Consider the following 20366-nt stretch of genomic DNA (forward strand, 5'->3'; position numbering starts at 1 on the left):
ACTTCGGTTTGAGGAAAATTCTGTTTCCTACATTTATAACAAAAGCTGGGAAAAGATCTCCTCTACAGACAAACTCACCCAGAAACTAATCACCTTCTTATGTATTAGTTTTGAGACATAACTGTAGTTAAGGAGCGGAATCAAGCAGGAACTGTCAGCATATTTTCATCAAATATATCAGGTATTTATGGAAAAACTCAAATTAAAAACCGTCCCAGTTGTCCTGAAAAAAATAGCCATAAATATTACATCATGAATATTTAAACTAATCCATCTAAATAGAGATGAATAACTCTGCACATTTCATCAGAAGCCTCTTGAGCAGAAATATAATTACACACCCTTACTTTGAGGAAATTATCTGTAAAAAGACACAAAAAAAGGACCTCAGAATGAAATATCGGTTTCATTACTCTGAAGTGAACACAGCTTTGCAGAGAGCGGCCACTGATGCAACTTCTCCATGAAGACTGCTTACATAATGAAGTCAGATTGTGAAGTCTGGGGAGGAGATGATGATGCTGATGATTACAGGCATCCCAGAAACAAATTAGGACTTTAAATCATCCAATGTGTTTCAACTGTCATGCAGCAAAAAAAGCAAAAGAAAAAACTAGTGAGTTGATTATTATCGTCTGGCTTCCTTTAACATCATCTAAATATCTTAGAGTAAAAATGTTTTTCAACACACATCTAAATTTAATTAACGTTATAGCTTGCAAATGGAGCAAAAACTGCACACAAAGGTTACATTTCACAATCAGTCAAGTTACACTAAGAGGTAATTGTTCTCTATATACTGAATTAATCCATGTTACAACTGAGGAACCAACATTTACAGTTAAATTACTGCACCATACTTCACTATAGGCTCCCATGCTACTTGGTTTTGGCTTTAAATGATTTAATTAAAACATTTTTCACAGTGGGATAACGACGCAATAAACAACTGATTTGTTTAAATAAACAGCAATTATGCAATACTTTTGAACTGACAGTAGCTTCTCTGAAAATGAAAATTCAAGCAGACGTTCCAAAAAAAAAAAGTTGAAAACCAACCACTGGACTTTGTTTTAAGATGTTTCACTTCCCATCCAGGAAGCTTTCTCAATTCAATACGTCTGGAGTAGCGTTGAGTTCAAGACTTTTATAGAGTAGCCCATCAAAAGCTTTGTATGGTCTAGAAAACATGCAAATTGAACCAAAAATAGGTCCAAATCTTGTAATGGGGAGTCGTTGAGGTTGTTGTTGGCCTGCAAATTATCCAGAAACTGGCCCATGCCCCTGTAATGTGGAGATGTTAGGGTTGTTATTGGTCTGGCTTAACAGGCACAAGGTTTTAACCACCTGCATGGCGGTAAGGATTGAGATGACAGTGGAATAGAATCTACTCTAACTCTGCTTATAGGTTTTTTGAGTGCTGAAACCTGAGTCCTGCCCCTCTGTTTAAGGTTTTTTTTTTTTTTATCTTTTAAGATAAATGGCTTACTTCACACCCCTTTTATACCACCTTTGTCTTCTTTGTCCAAAATGTGATCATTTTGGTCCTCAAAAGAGTGTCCTTTGTCCTTAAGGGGACATTGAGGTCCTTACAGGTTTCCACCAGGACATGTCAAAGGTGGGATGAATTTTCATTGTCCTTGGGAGCTGAAGGCAAATGGCTACCAGGTTCATCACCTTAGAGATCGGGAATGGGTTGATGAAGCGAGGGGTAGCGAGCCAGACCTTCAAAAGAACTTGGTATAAAGGTTCTGGCAGATGACTGCGATTGGCAGCTTGTGACTAGGCAGCAACTCTTGGAATCATGTTTTTTTTCTGGCTCTCCTCCATAATCGCTGGCAGTAATTTGGCCTGATGAAACTTCTTTCTTTCATTAATGGTGAACACCAGTGGATGTAATCCAGGGATGTCAAACTGGCTCCAGAAAGGACCGTGTGGCTGCAGGTTTTCTTTCCAACCAAGCAATAGCACACCAGACTCTAGTCATCTCATTAGTGAGTCCAATTGTGCTATTGTTTGGTTGGAAAGAAACCCTGCAGCCACCAGTGTTTTTCAATCCTGGTTCTCAAGGCACCCTGCTTTGCATGTTTTGGATGTTTCTGAGGTTTAGCAAAGCTGATTCAGATGATTGCAGCTCAGCAAAGCCTGATAATCTGCTATCAATTGATAACAGGTGTGTGAAAGCTGGGAAACATCTAAAACATGCAGGGCAGTGTGCTTTGAGGACCAGGATTGAAAAACACTGCCATAGACCACATAAAAATTGGAAACTGGTGGTACTGGATGGCAGGGAGTAAATGGCATGTTCAACCCAAGACAGATAATCAGACTATTTGGTAGAATCAGACAAACAGATGATGCGAAGTTTTGGTAAGCTGTTTCGACTTGGCCATCAGTTTGGAGATGAAATCTGGGGGACAGGCTGACAGAGATCTCCAGTAAAGAGCAGAACTCCCTCGAATATTGGATGATGAATTGGGGACCCTTGTCAGAAACAATGTGTACAATGTATGTAATATGAAGATCAACATTGTTTGGTTTTTCCGTCAGTCCAGGTCTTCTACTGTGACTGCCTCAACTACACGCCACTGTGAAACACAGCAAAGGGTATCCACAGTACCATCTAAATGTTTTGCTTTTTAAAAAATCGATACTTGAAACTGAATGGTCGATTTTACTTAAAAAATCACAATATGAATTATTTTATTCCCACACCCCTATTTGTTATTCAGGCCTCAGAAGGACAACAGAACTGAGGTACACCCTCACAGGAATAAGGCTCTGGTTACTAATGAGGCTCTATCGCAGTAACACAACACACAAGACTTTTCATGCATCTTTAATGCAATGACCAGCAGAGGTAGAGAACAGAAGGGGCTGAGTTGTGCACTGCATTGTAACCCGGTAGTGAAGATATATAAAATAACTAGCCTCTTTGTTTAACTAGTTGGTTACAAAGAAATAATTTCATGCTTCGGCGTAAAATTCTTTAAGGCCTATAATAGAGGAAAAAATGCAGGAAATGTATAAAGTTCGAACTACTAAGTGTTGACCCAATATTTCAAAAATAATTCTATGCAAATTTATACACAATGAAATAGGTGGATGCCTCATAACGTAAACGTTTGCCTCAGTTAGGTGTTTGTAATTTGTTTCTTGGTTCATCCTTTGGGTCCAACTTATGATTCACACATGATCCAATAGTTCTGCTTCTCAATCCATCTAAGCATGCCCTTAGAACATGAGATAAAAGAAAAAAAAACATGCAACGTATTGACAGTGGTTTTACGCTTATGTGACTTTCACAAAAGACAGCAGAAGATATGTTGTTAGGTGGAAACCATTTGAAACAGATTGCTCGAAGGCAGAAATCCCCAAGGCCAGTCATTCAGAGCCATTATCCTTCACCTTCTAATTCAAATGAATGGCATGTAACCAGACCAGGGCCTCATAAATGAAGTTATGCAGTGTACAACATAATAAGATGTGTTGTTTCTTATTAAATTTAAAAATGTTGCAGGAAAGTAGATGTTTAGTTTAAAATGTAATAAATTAACTGTAGATAAAATCCATGTTTAGTAAGCTAATACTTTTATCCAGTTGAGAGTCAATATCAGGAGCACAGAAAGTTACCTAAATAAATTTAAAAAGAGGTGGGAGATGTGGAGTCAAAAAGTCCTCTCTATGCCATGGATTTGTTCTGCCCCGCTGCTTAACCAGGTGAGTTTGGTGGCTGCACAATTTAATTCACAGTGTAGGTTGGACTCACCTGCTTCAGTGGCTGATCAGAACAAATATATGGCATTGAGAATACTTGTTGCTTCATATCTCCTACCGATGCCTTTAAAACTAAGAATAAACTCTATAAAATATTTTAAGGAATTCAGTCATATTTTACCTAAAAACTACATAAATCAATAGCCTGGGTGCCATTCCGAACTTAGTCCCGCCCACAATGTTTGAGGTCGGGAAGTTCGGTCTGGCATTGCTCAATAGTAGCGCGAGTATGCTTGCCCAATATTTGGCAGGCCAACCAAATTGTCAGGGCAGGCTTTATACGATGATGGACAGATGATCAACAGTAACGTAATCCACCACGTGACCAAAGCGCGCTTGGGTGACAACAACAATGGCTGCCGCTGGAGGGTTGAGGTAAGTAGATTCTACTATTAGGTCTGTTCTAGAAGATATCGACAGCAAATAGATTTTAAAAGAGGAACAGAGAAACGCGATCAAGGCATTTGTTGAAAAGAAAGATGTTTTGGCGTCCTTCCTACGCGATTCGGCAAAAGTTTAATTTATCAGCTGGCTCCTTTGGTCGCTTAACATACGTCACGCACTCCGTTGCTCTTTTGGTTGTAGGTCTATCCAATTGAGTGCAGAGGCATTTTTTTCCTGGTTCGTTCGAAACACTCCCCATAATCACAGCTCTATGGAGCAGTATCAGACTCTTATTCTGACTAGAATTGAGTAGGACTACTTCAGCCTAGGTAAATTAATCTTATGTTATCTAATTCAATTTAAACACAACAGAGGCGCACATTGGACGAGGCCATGCATGAGGTAAAAGCAAGGGAACCTATATTAATGCAGCTGTTTCATCTTTCATTGAGATGGGTTTGGTGGAAGCTTTGAGACTGTATTTTGCAGATTTGCTTGTCATTTCAGATGGGAAAACTACAACTTAAAAAGGAAATAGAATCCAACCCACCAAAGTGGCCAGTAGGAGTGGCTGTGCTAACTACCACAGCTAAAATGTATCTGCATTTGGCAGGTTTTAATGTCAAGCTCTGATTGTGTATGAGGACAGAGCATGATAATAATTCAAATAATTACCATTTCTGCCACTGTGCTTTAAAAAACACCTTCACTTCATTATTATGAATGTTATCTCATAATTATGAGTTACTATGTCATTATTTTGACTTGTCTATGTCACTATAATAAGCCAGGATGAGTTGTGGGACTGCTAAGGCACCACGCCGGTGCCGGGAGGTCAAGTGTGGCACTACTTGGGTGATTACAGATGCAAAAAGTCTGACCTGGGAGAAATTTGAAGAAAATCGTGGAGAAAGACTATAGGTTGGCTTCAAAGCGATTCACGCAAACCGTTCTGTGGCTCCAGATGGGTAAGCTGGGCTTTGTCTCACTATTTTCGGCAGGAGCAGGGAGCTGCCGACCTTGACTGAGGACATTATTGAACTCTAAAAAGACTACAGTAGTAGTGTTTTAAAAGTTCTTCTGTTTCCATGGGTCCTTCTCTGGCTGGTTTTTAGGCTTGGCTGAACTTTGCTGGAAACCAGAGGCATTTCAGCTGACTAGAATAGTGGTCTTCCTTCACAAGAAGGGTGACTAAATGGTCAGAGGTGGGAGATGTGGAGCCATCAGGTCATCTATATGTCATGTATTTATTCTGCCAGCTATGAACCAGATGAGTTTAATCTGCACAGTGAATTAAATTGTGCAGATTGGACTCACCTGGTTCACGTGACGGACGTGACAGAGTCTAGTGACACCATGGGGACCGATCTGCTGTCTGCAACATGCTTTTGCATGATTGGTTTAGTAGTGGATCAGTAGTAGTGTGGGGTGGCATTTCTTTGGAGGGCCACATAGCCCTCCATGTGCTCGGCAGAGGTAGCATGACTGCCATTAGGTATTGAGATGAGATCCTCAGACCCCTTGTGAGACCATATGCTGGTGTGGTTGGAGCTGGGTTCCCCCACTGCAGGACAATGCAAGACCTTTTGGTTGGAGCTTCGGCAGTTCCTGCAAGATGAAGGCATCGATACTATGGACTGGCACCACAGACTGTCCAGGAATTGGCGGCTGCTTTAATCCAGGGCTGGGAGGAGATTCCTCAAGATACCATCCACCAGCTCATCAGGAGCATGCCCAGGTGTTGTAGGGAGGTCATACAGGTACGTGGCGGCCACACACAATACTGAAACAAATTTTGACCCGTTTTAAAAACATTTAATCAAAGTTGGATCAGCCTGTAATGTGTTTCCACTTTTTGTTTTTCACTCCAAATCCAGACCTACATTGGTTAACTTTATTTCCATTGATTATTTTTGCTATTTTGTTGTCAGCATATTCAACTTTGTACAAAAAGAAATATTCAAATATAATTTTATATTCATTCTGACCTTGGGTGTGTTATTTGAGTGTTCCCTCAAATAACAGCGAGCAGTCTACTTTACAGTGGAAAAAAAAAAGTTTAATCACAACAAAAATCAAGAGATAAACATGATACAAATATACATTACAAGCATAACGAGCAATAGAGGGAGAGAATGGATGTTGAAAGTCTTATTTATGGTATGAGATTGTTAGAATATATCCAACTAAAACCAGAATATGTAAAAAAAAATATATATAAAGCTTGTGGTGAAGTCAGAGAAGAATGAAAGTTGGTCTGCGTTTCTTTTTGTAAAAAAAATAAAAAGGGTTTTGAAGGTTCTACTCCTGAGGATTCTTGATGTTATCCATGTCTGTCAGAATTATCTTCCTGTATCTGCGCTCCAGTCCCATCATAAACTCTAGGTAGTTGCTGAACTTGAAACCAGCGATTGGCTCCTCCTGCACATGGAGAAAAAAAATATATTGTTAAGATGTATAACCACAAAGAGGAGAAAGATGGAGAGAAGGGTTGTTAATTGTTGCATATCATAAATTATACTCCGTGTGTTTTAACTTATGAGGGTCTCAGCTATAAAAATGAAATATATGCTCTATATACTTTACAGATCAATTTATGAGCCCAAATCCTGGTTAAGTGTTCATTGTGAGGTAAACTGAGCTCTCAGGATGTCATTTGGAGTTATTTCAAATAGAACAAGAAGAAAATATTCTCTCACATCTCAATACTAAATCACAGGCAAAACTGTGCGTGAAGGGAATTTAAAAGTATAAACATGGATAAGTTAATTATCCTTATTTATAGATAAAAAGGTCCAGTTCCGGTCAGATGTTTACACACAGATCATTGGCATGTTTATTTGTTATTCTATTTTATAAAGTGGAGTTATACAAACATCTTCCCTCTAGGAAGAGGCTTCAAAGCATCCGATGCAGGTCCGGTAGGTTCCAAAACAGCTTCCTTCCCACTGACATAAGACTGCTGAACGTCGAATAAAACAGTGAAAAATAAAAAAAGAAGCGCTGAATGTTGGAAAAATTGTAAATCATCTCATTCTCATGTTTACATTTGATCACCATGTTACTTTTTATCACTGCTGCACTTTAAGTGAAATGTCTTGAGAGTTGTACTGTACAACATTTCGTTTTGTATAAACTGTGTGTATAAAATGACAATTAAGTTTGTCTAAGTCTAAGGATTAATCTTAGAACCAATCGACCCCAAACAGCAGCACAGGTGATTAAAGAGGGCCAGGTAACCTCGTCAGGATGCCACCAAGGTCTGTACAGCTATTAGTAATGATTAGGATTTAAACCAGAGGAAGATCTAAAACATGCAGGAAACTAACTTTAAGGCTGACCTTGTACACATCTGCCTGAGGGATTCAGCATAACAGTTTAGGTAGAAGCAGAACACGCACCAGAATCCATTGGATTTCTCGGAGTACAAAGGCTGATTTATTTCATTTCCATTAATTGTTAGACCAGAGTTTAATTTTTAACAACTCTATGTGTCTAAATTATCATGAAAATATTAACTCTATAGAGAGTTTTGGCTAACAGATATAATTATAGTTAAGGGCGTTAAATACAGGAATAGTGTATTTGGACGGGGCCGCCTCTTACAGCTGCTTTTTGTGTCTCTGCTTCTGTCTCCTTGAACCCCAGTTGGCCTCGGCAGATGGCCGCTCACACTGAGCCTGGTTCTGCTGGAGGTTACTTCCTGTTAAAAGGGAGTTTTTCCTCTCCACTGTCGCTACAAGCATGCTTAGTGTGAGGGATTGTATTTGAGTCAATGAGTCAATGCAATCAACTGGTTTTCCTTAGATAGAAAACTTTGTATCATTAGACTGTATGACCTGGTTGAACTGTAAAGTGCCTTGAGATGACATGTGTTGTGAATTTGGCGCTATATAAATAAACTGAATTGAATTGTATTTATTGTCACAGATCATTTCTATACAATATCTTATTACCAGCAAAGCGAGAAATCAGTGGCTTCAACTGGATCCAGTACAGACACCTTGTTCAAAAATAATCAAAAGCCTGTTTTCCATTGCCCTTTAAAACCACGGAGCCTTTAGAAAGTCTGGGGCTTTTAATGCCAGGGGAGCTTTACATTGAGACAGGTTTCCCTTTCTGGGGGCTTTATTGCCTCAAGACAGGTAAGAAAATAAGAAATTCCAGGGGCTTGTTAAAGGGGTGGAAATGTGGTCAGCACTGCGGTGTTTGTTACACCAGTAGCAACAACTGTGAGTGCACAACGTTGCCTTTATACTTTTAATTTGGCATAAAGATACGTTTCAAGAGCTTCATTTGTGTATTCAGTTTATCAAGAAATATGCAGATCTTCAGAGCTCTGTGCCGTCAGGCTTCTCAGCTAGTGTACCGAGTTGGATCTCCCCTCTAATCACAGCCGTACTATCGGCAAGTCAGTCGGTCATTTCCAGTTAACTTGTTTGTCAGAAAAAGTGATTTAAAAATGTTTTTTTAACAAAGAAAGTAGACCTCAAAACTTCTGTGTGCTCACCTCATCAAGGTTATGTTTTTACTGTTAATTATGCTTTTACAGCGCCAGAAAGTTTACTTGATTTGGTGGTTCGTCTACTGGGCTAGCTAAGCCAGAAGCCAGACCGGGGTTGCACAGGGAATACGATGATGGGAATGAAAATATTTCAATGGACTACTCATGTTTGAACAGATTATTTTCAGTTTCCCTTGTACATATACATTCTCCTTAGACTTCACATAAACCTCAGCATGTAGAGTGTACCGCCTTTATTCATATTTATATAATAATATTTTTTTTTCCTTCCCTTTCATGGTTTTATCCTGACGGTGCTGTAGATTGAAAAACCACAGTTTGGATGCTGTCATTAAGCTTTCATAGATCCTTTTTTATGCTATCAACTGACTATACCTTCTCCTTGATATAAACATTTGCTCATGATTGTAAAGTCAATCAATTCCCTTTATGAGTAGCTTGACTGATACGGGTTTTGTGTTGTGCTGTGGATGTGAGTTTAATCTTATTATTATTATTATTATAAAGGAAAAATTTTTGTACATGAAGTCTTGCCAGATGAAGACTGAGAAAAACACATGTAAATCTTTATTTCAAGTTTTAATGAATGCAGTGATTTTACTCAATAATAGAAGGAATGAATCAGCTGCATAACTGTAAAGTTCACTCTGAACTATTTATCAGTTGGAACAATATCAACAAAGAATAGCCTATTTTAAAGGAAGTAAACATGTAAAGGTTGATTACAACCAGTGGTGTGTTCCTATTACCAGTGTTTTCACAGGTCTGCCTAAAAAGTGGATCAGACAGCTGCAGCTGATCCAGAACGCTGCTGCCCGTGTCCTCACTAAGACTAAGAAAATAGAGCACATCACCCCAGTTCTAAAGTACTTAAACTGGCTTCCTGTATCTTAGAGAATAGACTTTAAAATACTTCTGTTAGTCTATAAATCTCTGAATGGCTTAGCACCTAAATACATCACAGACTTGCTATCAGTGTATCAACCCTCCAGACCACTCAGGTCTTCTGGCTCCAGCCTGCTCTGCATACCTAGAACCAGAACTAAACATGGAGAAGCAGCATTTAGTTCCTATGCTCCACTTATCTGGAACAAACTTCCAGAAAACTTTAAAAGTGCAGAAAGCCTGAGTTCCTTTAAATCAAGACTAAAAACACATTTGTTTAGGATTGCCTTCCACTGTTCTAGTTAAACAGTTCAACTAAAACATCATTAGTTCAACTTTTTTATTTTCTTTAGTCCAACTGTTTTTAATATTCTTTTTTGTTTTTGCATTTTTTATTTTATTTTATTTATTTTTTCCTACTTTTGATTCTGTTTTATCTTCCTGTATTTTAACCATGTAAAGCACTTTGCATTGTCTTTGTCCTGAATTGTGCTATGCAAATAAATTTGCCTTGCCTTGCCTTACCGCTACCTGCTGGACTGAAGGTTTATGGCAGTTTTTCTCAAGTTTAATGTCCAGGGGCTTTCAAAAGTAAATGTGAAATTCCCTGGGATTCTCATTACCCTGTAAAAAACAACCTCTGGGGTTTTACATGCCAGGGCTTTCAATCGATAAGGAGCTAGTGACCATTCATTTTGGATTATATATTGGGTGTTTGTTGGTGATGTGGGTTTCTGTGTGTCCTGACACTCTGTGGTCAAAGATTTCATAGGTATCAGAATATGTTAGATATCAGCTAACAAAGAGATGAAATATGGTGGCTCCATATAGTCTGTGGGTCAGCAGTAAATTACCAACTCTTTCTGCTTCTCCTCTCGCCACCTTTTGCTTTGCTGCAGTTAAACTCCAGCTGGACTCAGAGGGACTGTAACAAGTCTTTCCCCTTTTCAAATTTTAATTTAAATGAAATATAGATATGTCCCTCAGTGAGACAGGATGAAAGAACACGTTAATGTTCTAAAACCACATCTTTCTGGTTTAAAGACTCTCTTCTCATAGTTCCCATAGAGACAGACAGTGGGAAGATTGGATGCATAGAGGCATGACAAAAACTTTTTTCTACAGTTCAACTCAGGACAGAGGATCTGTATGTTTCTCACAGACAGTCTATTTCTTTTCCTGCCTCCTGTAGCAGCTCATTAAAAGAATGTTTTCAGAAAGAATCTGTATAAAATACTGTCTTATTCAAAGCAATTGTCCATGGTATCTTGTCACTGTTTAAAGCAGACCTTAAATAAAGTGTGGGAAGGCTACAGAGGGCAATATATCAGTCTACAGGGAACCTTAGATAAAATTGTTGAAGTCATCATATTGGTAAAGGCCTGAGGTGCAAACAGATGTTACAAAATAAAAGAAAAAAAAATTCACAAAGCAAATTTAAATTTGACCAAAACAAAATATAGAATTTCAGAAAACAACTTTGCAAATAACAAAACGGATAAGGGAATGTACCAACTGTGACTCTGACCCGGAAGTGATATTGCATGCCTAATTTTGACCACAGATTGATGGAACGCATTCTGTCTCATCGCCATATTCCTGTTGCTAATTGAGTGACTCCACCGCTACACTTAGCAACCGCTTAGACCCCTTTAAGTACATCTTTAGTTTTAGTTATGCATGTTTTTAATGCTTTTAGATCACTTGTCTTGCTGATTGTGATGTTCCTCTCTCCTATGGAAAAAAACAGTATACACACACAGTGCTGGCCAAAAGTATACCACATTATGCCCATATAGCTAATTTTGTATATATTTTAAAGCATAGCCATGTTTGCACTGTACCCTGTTTAAAAGGGCTAACGAAGGGGAGAAAGTTAAGGATGCTCCCCTCCTTCAGCCATCCTCCAAGCTGTGGTGGGGAGGGTCAGGATGCTTTAGCTGCTGAAAATGGCCGCTCTCATTTATAAAAAAACAAAACAAAAAAGCTTATACCGCAGCAAAGATGAGTTTGAGTATTTCAGAGGATTGAAAAAGTGACTCCCTCGTAATGGGTTATACTCAGAAAACTGGCTCATCTCTGATGGACACATTTCCAATCCCAATGACTGTTATGCATTTTTAGAAAGACAGCTTGCTGTTTTTTATTGTTAAACTAGCTAATGGTTCAAAGCAGGGTTTCTCAATTCCAGAGGCGGACGTCTAGAGTGTTCCACATTTGAGGTTTCTCTGCTTCAACACAGGTCATTAGCTGGACTCTTGGGAACTGGACCCTATTCTAAAAAGTTAATTTAAGCATTTTATTCAGTTGTGTGAATGCAGAGAGACATTTTCATTGAAACTGGACATTGAGGAACCCTGAGCAGAGGAGCAGTAGAAGAGCCCCATTGTAAAGAAGATAGATTGCCCCCCTGAGTTATGTTCTGCATTTCCGCTTCTCTGTGTCACATTATTTATACAGCAGAGATAGGGCACATAGACCAAGAGCTAAACAAACGTCTCAAACAGCAAAAAGAAGAGTCATGGAGAAATGAGCCCCCAGATGCTGAATACATCCAATGGGCTGAGGAAGATATTGATATTGTTCTCATTAATGGTTAAATAGGACTGAACTAAAGGAATGCACAATACCTTTTAGAACAAAAGTAAAATAGACAGGGTCTACAGCATAAGACAAGACCCAAGATGCAAACTTTTTACTGAAAACAAACACAATGAAGGGTAAGGGGAGATGCTTGAAGGCAAAGGGAACATGGAATACCATAATTAAGGGACTAAAAAGAAATGCTGTCAAGTGGAGGCTGGAAATCCAGTATTTAAAGCCAGAGAAACGCCCCAGAGCAGTAGAGAATAAGTGAGCTGCGATCCTGTGGGACTTCCAGATCCACACTAAGAAACCGGTGATGAGCAACCAGCGAAACAATGTGCTGATAGACAAAACAGAAAGGAGAGAAATCCCATGGCAAAGCAATATCAGAAGAAGCAAGTAATAAATGCCAGTGGTTGATTATGGAAAAAGTATGAATTCATTTTCCTGAGACTTTAAATAAAGAGATTGAATTTTAGCAAGCTCTTAGGCCAATGTTATTATATTACTATACATCTTGCAAACAAATTAGAAATTAACACGACAATTAACAGGTTTAATTTTTAATATTGTGGACATCTAAAAAGAGAATGAAGCTCTGGTTTACCTTGAGGAAAACCTGCAGTTCCTGGGATTGTGTGCGCTCCAGGATCTCAGGCTGCAGGTGTTTGAATATAGCCACACACAGGTAAACCTGGTAATCTGGACCCATCACCGCACAGGTGCAGATGTACATGCAGATTTCGCTCCAGTCCAGGTAGTTCCAAAAACACTGAGTAAGCCAGTGGAGGCACATCTGCAATGAATACAGAAAAGACATTGTGATCAAGCGTCCTGTTTGGGGGGGCTGAAGTCTGCCACAATTATTGGAGTCATAAAAATCAGACTTTAAGCTGTAGCAAATTAAGCACGTTCCTAATGTACAATCCTAGGTACATAGGCTGACTTTGCAAATGTTAAGTATTTTGTGTAGCCTTTGCAGAATTTTTCTTTGCTTTTATTATTTCACTGGAATACCTTTAAAAATAGTGATCTACAAACGGAACATGGCCATCTCCCTAACAGAGGCTCCAGAATTCTTTTTTTTGGTCTAATATACCGTTTGTGACTATAAAGTAGATTTTTCTAATCTTGTCTTCCTTTTTCAACTTTAATACTTGTTGAACAAACTGCTGTTAGCTTTTTTTTGCATGTGCATTTAAACTTATGATGGACATAGACCCAGAACTGCAAACCCGAAAGGACAATGTATTTTTTTTCTAAAGAACTGGTATTTGAGGAAACATGGAAAAGATAAAATCCAATCCAATTCTATCCTTTATATTTCTGTTTTGTTAATGATTTGAATTCATTTCCCTTGCATAATACAGTCAGACTGCTCCAGTGATGCTTTATCAGCATCTCAACAATTCTTTCAGGAATCATGTTTACTTTCAGGGATGAACATCTTTCTACAGTCATGAAAATTGAGCTGGGATTAGGGGACAATGAGACAAGAAGATGCATGCTAATGTTTACTTCTTCAGCTGATGAGCAAGTTAAAATCTGCAATTCTAATGCAGCAGCTCAACAAGGGATTTCCATCAGATCTCAGCCAACAAGAAAGCAGGTACAACATCAGTCTCACAGACCTGTGTTTTCCTACTGACAAAAAAGCAGAAAGTGCAAATCAAGACAACCACTATATTTAGGGTGTGTGTTCTTGATAGATCTGTGTGGAAACCCTGAAAAGAATTGTGAAATTGACCAGGAGAAGGAGACTCTGTTGTCTTAGAGAATCAGTTATTATGCAATCCTTGTATCGCACCCTGGTTTAAATCTCACACAATCTGCATAGTAGGTGACCTGAACACAGGAGAGAAAGCTTAAATCACCTCACTGTGGGATGAAATTTATTCTTGATCAAACTAACATAAATGAGTCAAACAACTCAATTAGTTCTGACTGCTCGCTTCTGTTCTTTGCTGGAAAATAAAGAGATCTGAGAATAAATTATGCGTCTTCTGAAGTTGGAAATTAACAGTTAATAAGTTAAGAACATTTTAAAGTACCAGAAGTCTGGTGTCTACTAGATGTCAGAAATTCACTCTTTAATAGTTAATTCTCTCTATAACTATTGACTCAACTGGTGCACACTGCCAACTCATAACTACCCCAGAAAATGTTATTATTGGAGGAAAAAAGCCTTTTAAGGTCTAGTTTTTTTTCCCTCTCGGTGAAGTTAAATGAAACCTTATTAAACATGTTATGGGGCCAAATGTTAAAATACTCCACCAGCTGCACAGTAAGATGACATGTTTATTAAAATGATATGCACTTTAATGGATAGCTGCACATATTCACCACATGCTCAGAGCCAGATGATGAATTTACTCTGGCATCAAAACATCTAATTAAGCCAAAGTATCGTCTTTGAAAAAATTGTATATCTATCCTGCTGAAAAAAAAGTTAAGCTAAGCTAAGTTAAGACAAATCGTCTTGTATTTCTGGAGCTCTTAACCAAGATGACTCTAAATGTATTTGAACATTCTATATGTTTAAATATAGCTTAAGATCTTTTGGCTCCTTCCTATTTATTTTCTTTTGTCACACCTTAAAGTTTCAGATCAAATTATTTTTAATATCAAAGCTGGCTAAAATAAAAAGGCAAAAAAAAGTATAATTTGTTTCAAGGGGAAAAAGCTTTTCAAAGCAACCGGGCCTCTTTTTGAAACTATATTTACCCCCTTGTAAAATCCTTCCCTTTGATGAACCACATTTGAGTTTACATTTAAGAGCCTCTTTAGAATCAATAACTAAAACTGTACCTGTCTGAAAAAAATCTAAGTGACCTCAAAGTGTCACACACATGGCCTGATGGAGAGAAATTCATGATCATATGAATCAGTCAGATGATAAAATCCATCAGCCTGGAAAGGGTTGAAACTCCAGGGCTTTGGGGACCAGTGAGAGACATTACTCGCAAACAGAGAAGACACGGTCCAGTGGTAAACATTCCCAGGAGTGGCTGAAATTAAAGTGCAACAGCAATACATCCAGTAGATCGCAGAGGGACTGACAGCAACATTGGAGGGTTTCAGTTTAGGTCAGTGTAAATGATGCACAAACAGTGGGCACCATATAAAGAATAAACACATGTTCCTATGATAGAGAGCCATAGCTAATCCTTTGACTGCTGTTCAGGTCTTTAGGACATGAATTTAGCATCACGATAAATAGTAGGGGTGGAACGGTTCACAAAATCCATGGTTCGGTTCGGTTCATGGTTTCGTGATCACGGTTTTCAGTTCGGTTCGGTATATGTTGATTGTTACACTGAAAAAAAAAAATTAAAAAATTAATGAAATTTTTTTTTTTATGAAATTAATGAAAAAATACTAATAAATTAATGAATTGTAATTATTTTTAATGATTCGCGGAAACCATGGATCATTTCCGCATGTTTTGCTGCTTTGAATTTAATCGTCTTGTGTAGGCTTTGCTTTGTTCAGGTGGTCTGGAGCGCAGCGGGGCGGAGCGCTGATGGAGTATGTGGGATTTCGAGGTTAGCATGACATGTTGGTCATGTTGATGTTAGCATAAACAAAACGTGTTGCACAATGCTTGCACACTGTTGTACTTTTATCCACAACTTTCTTTCCGCCGTCATCGTAGGTCACTCTAAATGCAAAGTGGTCCCATACAGCAGACCTATAAAGTGCTGCTGGCGCGTCTTCCAACTCCTGTTCTTTCCCACTCGCCATACCCACACAATTCTCCACAACAACTGATTTTTTTCTGCTACACCCGGCTACGCTGCTTCGCTTCTTCTTCTTCTTGTTTACTACTGGTGGTTGGCTTTGGTCGCAGTACCGCCACCTTCTGCTCTGGAGTCTGTAAACGCTTCGCCTATGAGAAAATGGAGCAGCGCATGAACCGAACGCAACACACGCGAACCGAACCGAATGGTTCGGACGGTTTTCAAAAACAGTTCCATCCCTAATAAATAGATAATAAATTGTGAAGTCATATCTCAGACAATCCAGATGGACCACTTGCATTACCTAATGAAGGCTTTCTTTCTGCCCTCAACCTGAAAACCCTAAAGGAACCCAACCGGTTTGTGATTTCAAGTTTAAACAAAGCAAGATTCTGTAGCAGCATCCAAAGAAAACATGTTCAGATCCACCTCTGAATGTCTTAAATGTCCAAGTCAATGTCTGAACTTCAGCTAAAAACCTTTTACCCTTTTTAACAGATTTGTGAGGCTCAAATAAATAATCAGATAAAACAGAAAGATGATTAGATGAAGGGTCCAGAACATTTATTTCAGAGAGGCGGGTTTAATAGCAAAACAAGGCAGGGCACTGAACTCTCCGAACATTTTAAACATAGCCCAGTTGAGTCTCCTTTTACTTAAAGGAAGCTTTTAGCATGAGAACCTGCCTGTGGCCAGTCTCACGCTGCACTTCTGACAAATGCTTTGGCTTTAGACTTGCAAATTGAGGAGAGACCCACCGAGGCAACTGCTGAGGCACTCAGAACAGCTTGATTGAATTTAGGGCCCCTAGGAGGTAAACTCTATAAACTGCCCACAGAAGATTTTTTTTTTCCTTCCAAGAAGAAAGAAAGAAAATATGTGAAGTGTACTACACAGATCTCCAACATGTTTATCTGTTGAAACCTCTAATAATAACCCCGGGTGCCTTCAATGATCTTGTGGTTCTAAGGACTCCCAACCCAGTAGGGGGGATAAAGCAAGACAGAAAAAGCAACAACAGTGTTTACAGTGCAGGCTTCCATGACCCAAGAGGGATGAGAGTGGGTAGTTAAGGTTGACCTCATGGCAGGAAAGGAAAGAAAGCCTCCTAAAGGAGCCCGAGTCAGCATTATTGCTTCTGTAAATAACATCTAAAATATAGATAATTGGACCGAACCCTTACAATAAATGGTTAGGTAAGAGCCTCACTTTTTTTTATTTCCCAGCTTTTTATTGTCAATATGCTTTGACTAGGGTTGTCAAAAGTATCGATACTCAAAAGAGCTCGAACTCAGAACCTCAGGATTGCCCTAACCACTAGGCCACCACCCCCCCAATAAATTGATTGTTGAGATTTATTGTATCTTGACCAATCAGCGGTGCATCAATAGGGACACGTATGATAAAGTAGTTCATTCTTCCTATTCAATTAAAATTAAAGATAAAGTTAAACTTAGTTCCACTAATAGGATTTTTATAGCATGAAAAAAAAGACCCACGTTTGTGTTGTTTCAACATGGATCCCTAATGCCTTTCATACCAATTTAATGCATAAGGGGAGTGTTGGCCTAGAGGTTAGAGCAGTGCGCTTGTTCTCTGAGAAGGTTGCAAGTACCTGATTGGATCGCCACAGCCTCCACTCTGGGTCTCTGAGCAAGACCCTTAATGCCGCACAATGGCAGTCCACTGCTCTCCAAGGGGATTGGTTAAATGCAGAGAGTTATCAGTAAATTAAAATTTCTATTTTCTATAAAAATATAAGTAATATGTATGAATAAAACCTGCAACCAAAGACAAAACCATCAAAATGCTGGCCCTGCATCTTTTTATAACCTAAAAGCTTCCATCTAAGACTAAAAAGAGATGGATATTATCGATCTAAGAAGAGATGAGAAAATGTTGAGGTTGAGGTATTATTCAGTCCTGGAGACGGTAAAGTCAGGATCTTTGGAAATGTGAAGAGTATTATCCACAGCCTTGCTGCCGTACCTTCTACAAACCACGAGTTTAAACCACTGACAGGACAAAAACAGGATCAAAACAGGAAACCATTCAAGGTGAAAAAGCTTTTTCTGCATGATGATGATGAGTTCATGAAACTGAAACACAGATGAAAAGAGGGGTGAGTTTTTAAGCTATTCTACGGTTTCAGAAAGCAAAACGGTTCAATGTCAAAGCTGTGTTTTTTTTCTGTGAAAATTTAATGAACATTAAAAAAAAAAAAAAGACATTGAGCTCACAAGATGACAGCCAAAGCTTTTATGATATAGGCTTTTTCAATTTGTTTTCTGACTTTAAACTGCCCTGTTTCATCCTTAATGAAACTAAGGAGCCCAAATGTAATCAAAATAGAAAATTATAAAGGACTGATCAAAACAAATGTTTATCAGGGTGGAATAAACCTTTCTAATTATATTTATTGGGATGGCAAGTTAAACTTAGCAGGGTTTAACTTTGTTTTAATAAATTAGCTTTATGTTAAAAGGGATCCTTATTTAGTTTAAATGTTGTCCATGGATTTTTAGAGTAATCCGGTCTGATTGTCCAGCTGATTCTACATTTATGGTGGGAGCTAAAAGTTGCGGTGATGGAAAAAAAGGGTTAGGGCGTATTTTGGTCTCTCAGATTTGGAGCAAATTCTTTACAGAAATATTTTCAAATATTCTCGAAGCAACATGCATAACGCTGGCCAGCAATCATAACATCGGCAATGAAAATAAATATAACTATATTTTTCAGTGGTTTGAATGATTTTGAGTTTAAAAAGATTGAGTCTTGATTTCTTTGAGGTATTGATTTCTTTATTTTTACATTTGTACGCTAGTAGCTCAATGGTTGCATAAGGTATTTCTGAAATATCGCATACTGCTGACTTATTTTTTCATTTTGCGCTTTTCTTTTTGCTCGTTTTGTTAGTAAATAAATTTCTCCTGTGTGCATTTACAGAAAAAACACAATATGGTCGTATGCACAATATTGCTCAAGCAGTAAACCAGAAAGTGAATGGGCTAAACAAGTCAGCCACTATAAACAGAGATCAAACGCCTTAGATCCAGTGTGAAAAAGACTATTTTAGTTGCCAAGACAAATCATAATAAGAAAAACGTTTGTTTTACCATATGAACTTAAACTTTACTCACACAACTTACTAAGTTGTGTGAGTAAACGTCCTTATCAATACTGATAGCGGTGATGGCAATGCTAAATGCTCACAAAATATTTCGCACGAATGTTAAGATTTATGTTATTCTAATACAGTAAATTCCCTTTTAAAATTGAAGTTTACATTTTTTTACTTTTTTTTTCCCCCTAATCAGCAAGTTATAACTTTGTAAGCATATTTTGTTGATTTATTGTAAATATTAAGCTTTGTGCAGAGAGCTCTCCTCGTAAAGCTTTATGGGATTTGCTGTCACAGCAGCCCGCTGTCGCCATAGGCTGTTGCTACCCGACAGTGCAGACTAATAACAAGGATGGGGCAGGCACCACACGGTGGAGGACGAGTTAGGTGACCAATGGATTAAAAAGCAGTGATCATCTGCCCAAATGGTCAGTTATCTGAGTTTGCTAAAAAGTCCACTATATAGTCCCCGCTCTATATAGTGATTGAGGGATTTAGGGGTTTTATTAGTTAAGGCGGACGTTCGGACACAGTAAGCTTGTATGACCTATGAGAACAACCACTTTTAAACAGAGCGTGCATGAGGAGAAATTGGCTCGTAAATGCTCTCACAAGCGTTTTTTTTTTTTTAGTGGAGGGGGCGGGTCTTTCAAAAAATTCGTGAAAAACCCTTCACATTACCTTTAAGAAAAAAATCTTTACAGGCATTTTCTTTATAAGTACCCAACTAAAATGTCCTTTAACCCTTATGAGAGAATAAGTCATGGTCTTTATACTCTAAACTGGAAAGTTTGTTTGTTGAAAAGGAAAAGGGTACATTTGTTCAAAAGACAACACTATAAGCATTGTTAGAAGAGCCCAAATTACAGAGTATAATCATTGCAGACTAACAAAGAACCCAAAGGAACCCCATTCCTAAGGAGAGGACCCATTCTTCTGGTTCAATTTGCATATTTTCTAAGCCAAAACAAGGCTTTGGTTTTTTGTTCCACTCTATAAAGCCTCGAACTTAATGCTATTCCTGACATTTTGAATTGAGAAACGTGTTCCAGCTTGAAAACAAAGTCCAACGGATTGTTTTTATATACTTTTTTGGAATGACAGAGTATCATCGTACCTTAGATATGACTTCATTTGGATATACATTACAGCCCAAGTTTATTTACCTATGATATTCTGGCCAATTCAAGGTGAACAGAAAGAGCCTAAAAACACTGGCTAGGTGACTAATGACTTACAGCTCAAACATAGAGCCTGTGGCTGCAGCTATAGCCAGTGTCCAACTGGAGACTAATACGGTGGCCCTGAAGTGCAAACTGCAACTACAAATCTAAAAGCGCAACTACAT

The 20366-nt window shown here is 38.4% G+C and overlaps 1 protein-coding gene across 1 annotated transcript in view; it reads right to left on the reverse strand.

The window, feature by feature from the left end:
* Positions 1 to 6388: 6388 nt before the first annotated feature.
* Positions 6389 to 20366, reverse strand: part of tbc1d32 (TBC1 domain family member 32) — a 105884-nt gene continuing 91906 nt past the window's right edge. Inside the window, exons 32-33 of the mRNA XM_015371724.1 lie at positions 12765 to 12953; positions 6389 to 6582 (exon numbers count right to left, since the gene is read on the reverse strand). Coding sequence (XP_015227210.1) covers positions 6463 to 6582; positions 12765 to 12953 — 309 coding nt within the window. The 3' untranslated portion in view covers positions 6389 to 6462. The remainder of the gene's footprint in view (positions 6583 to 12764; positions 12954 to 20366) is intronic.

Source organism: Cyprinodon variegatus, unplaced genomic scaffold (assembly GCF_000732505.1).
Source record: "Cyprinodon variegatus isolate N-32 unplaced genomic scaffold, C_variegatus-1.0 Scaffold64, whole genome shotgun sequence".
NCBI classification, from domain to species: Eukaryota; Metazoa; Chordata; class Actinopteri; order Cyprinodontiformes; family Cyprinodontidae; genus Cyprinodon; species Cyprinodon variegatus.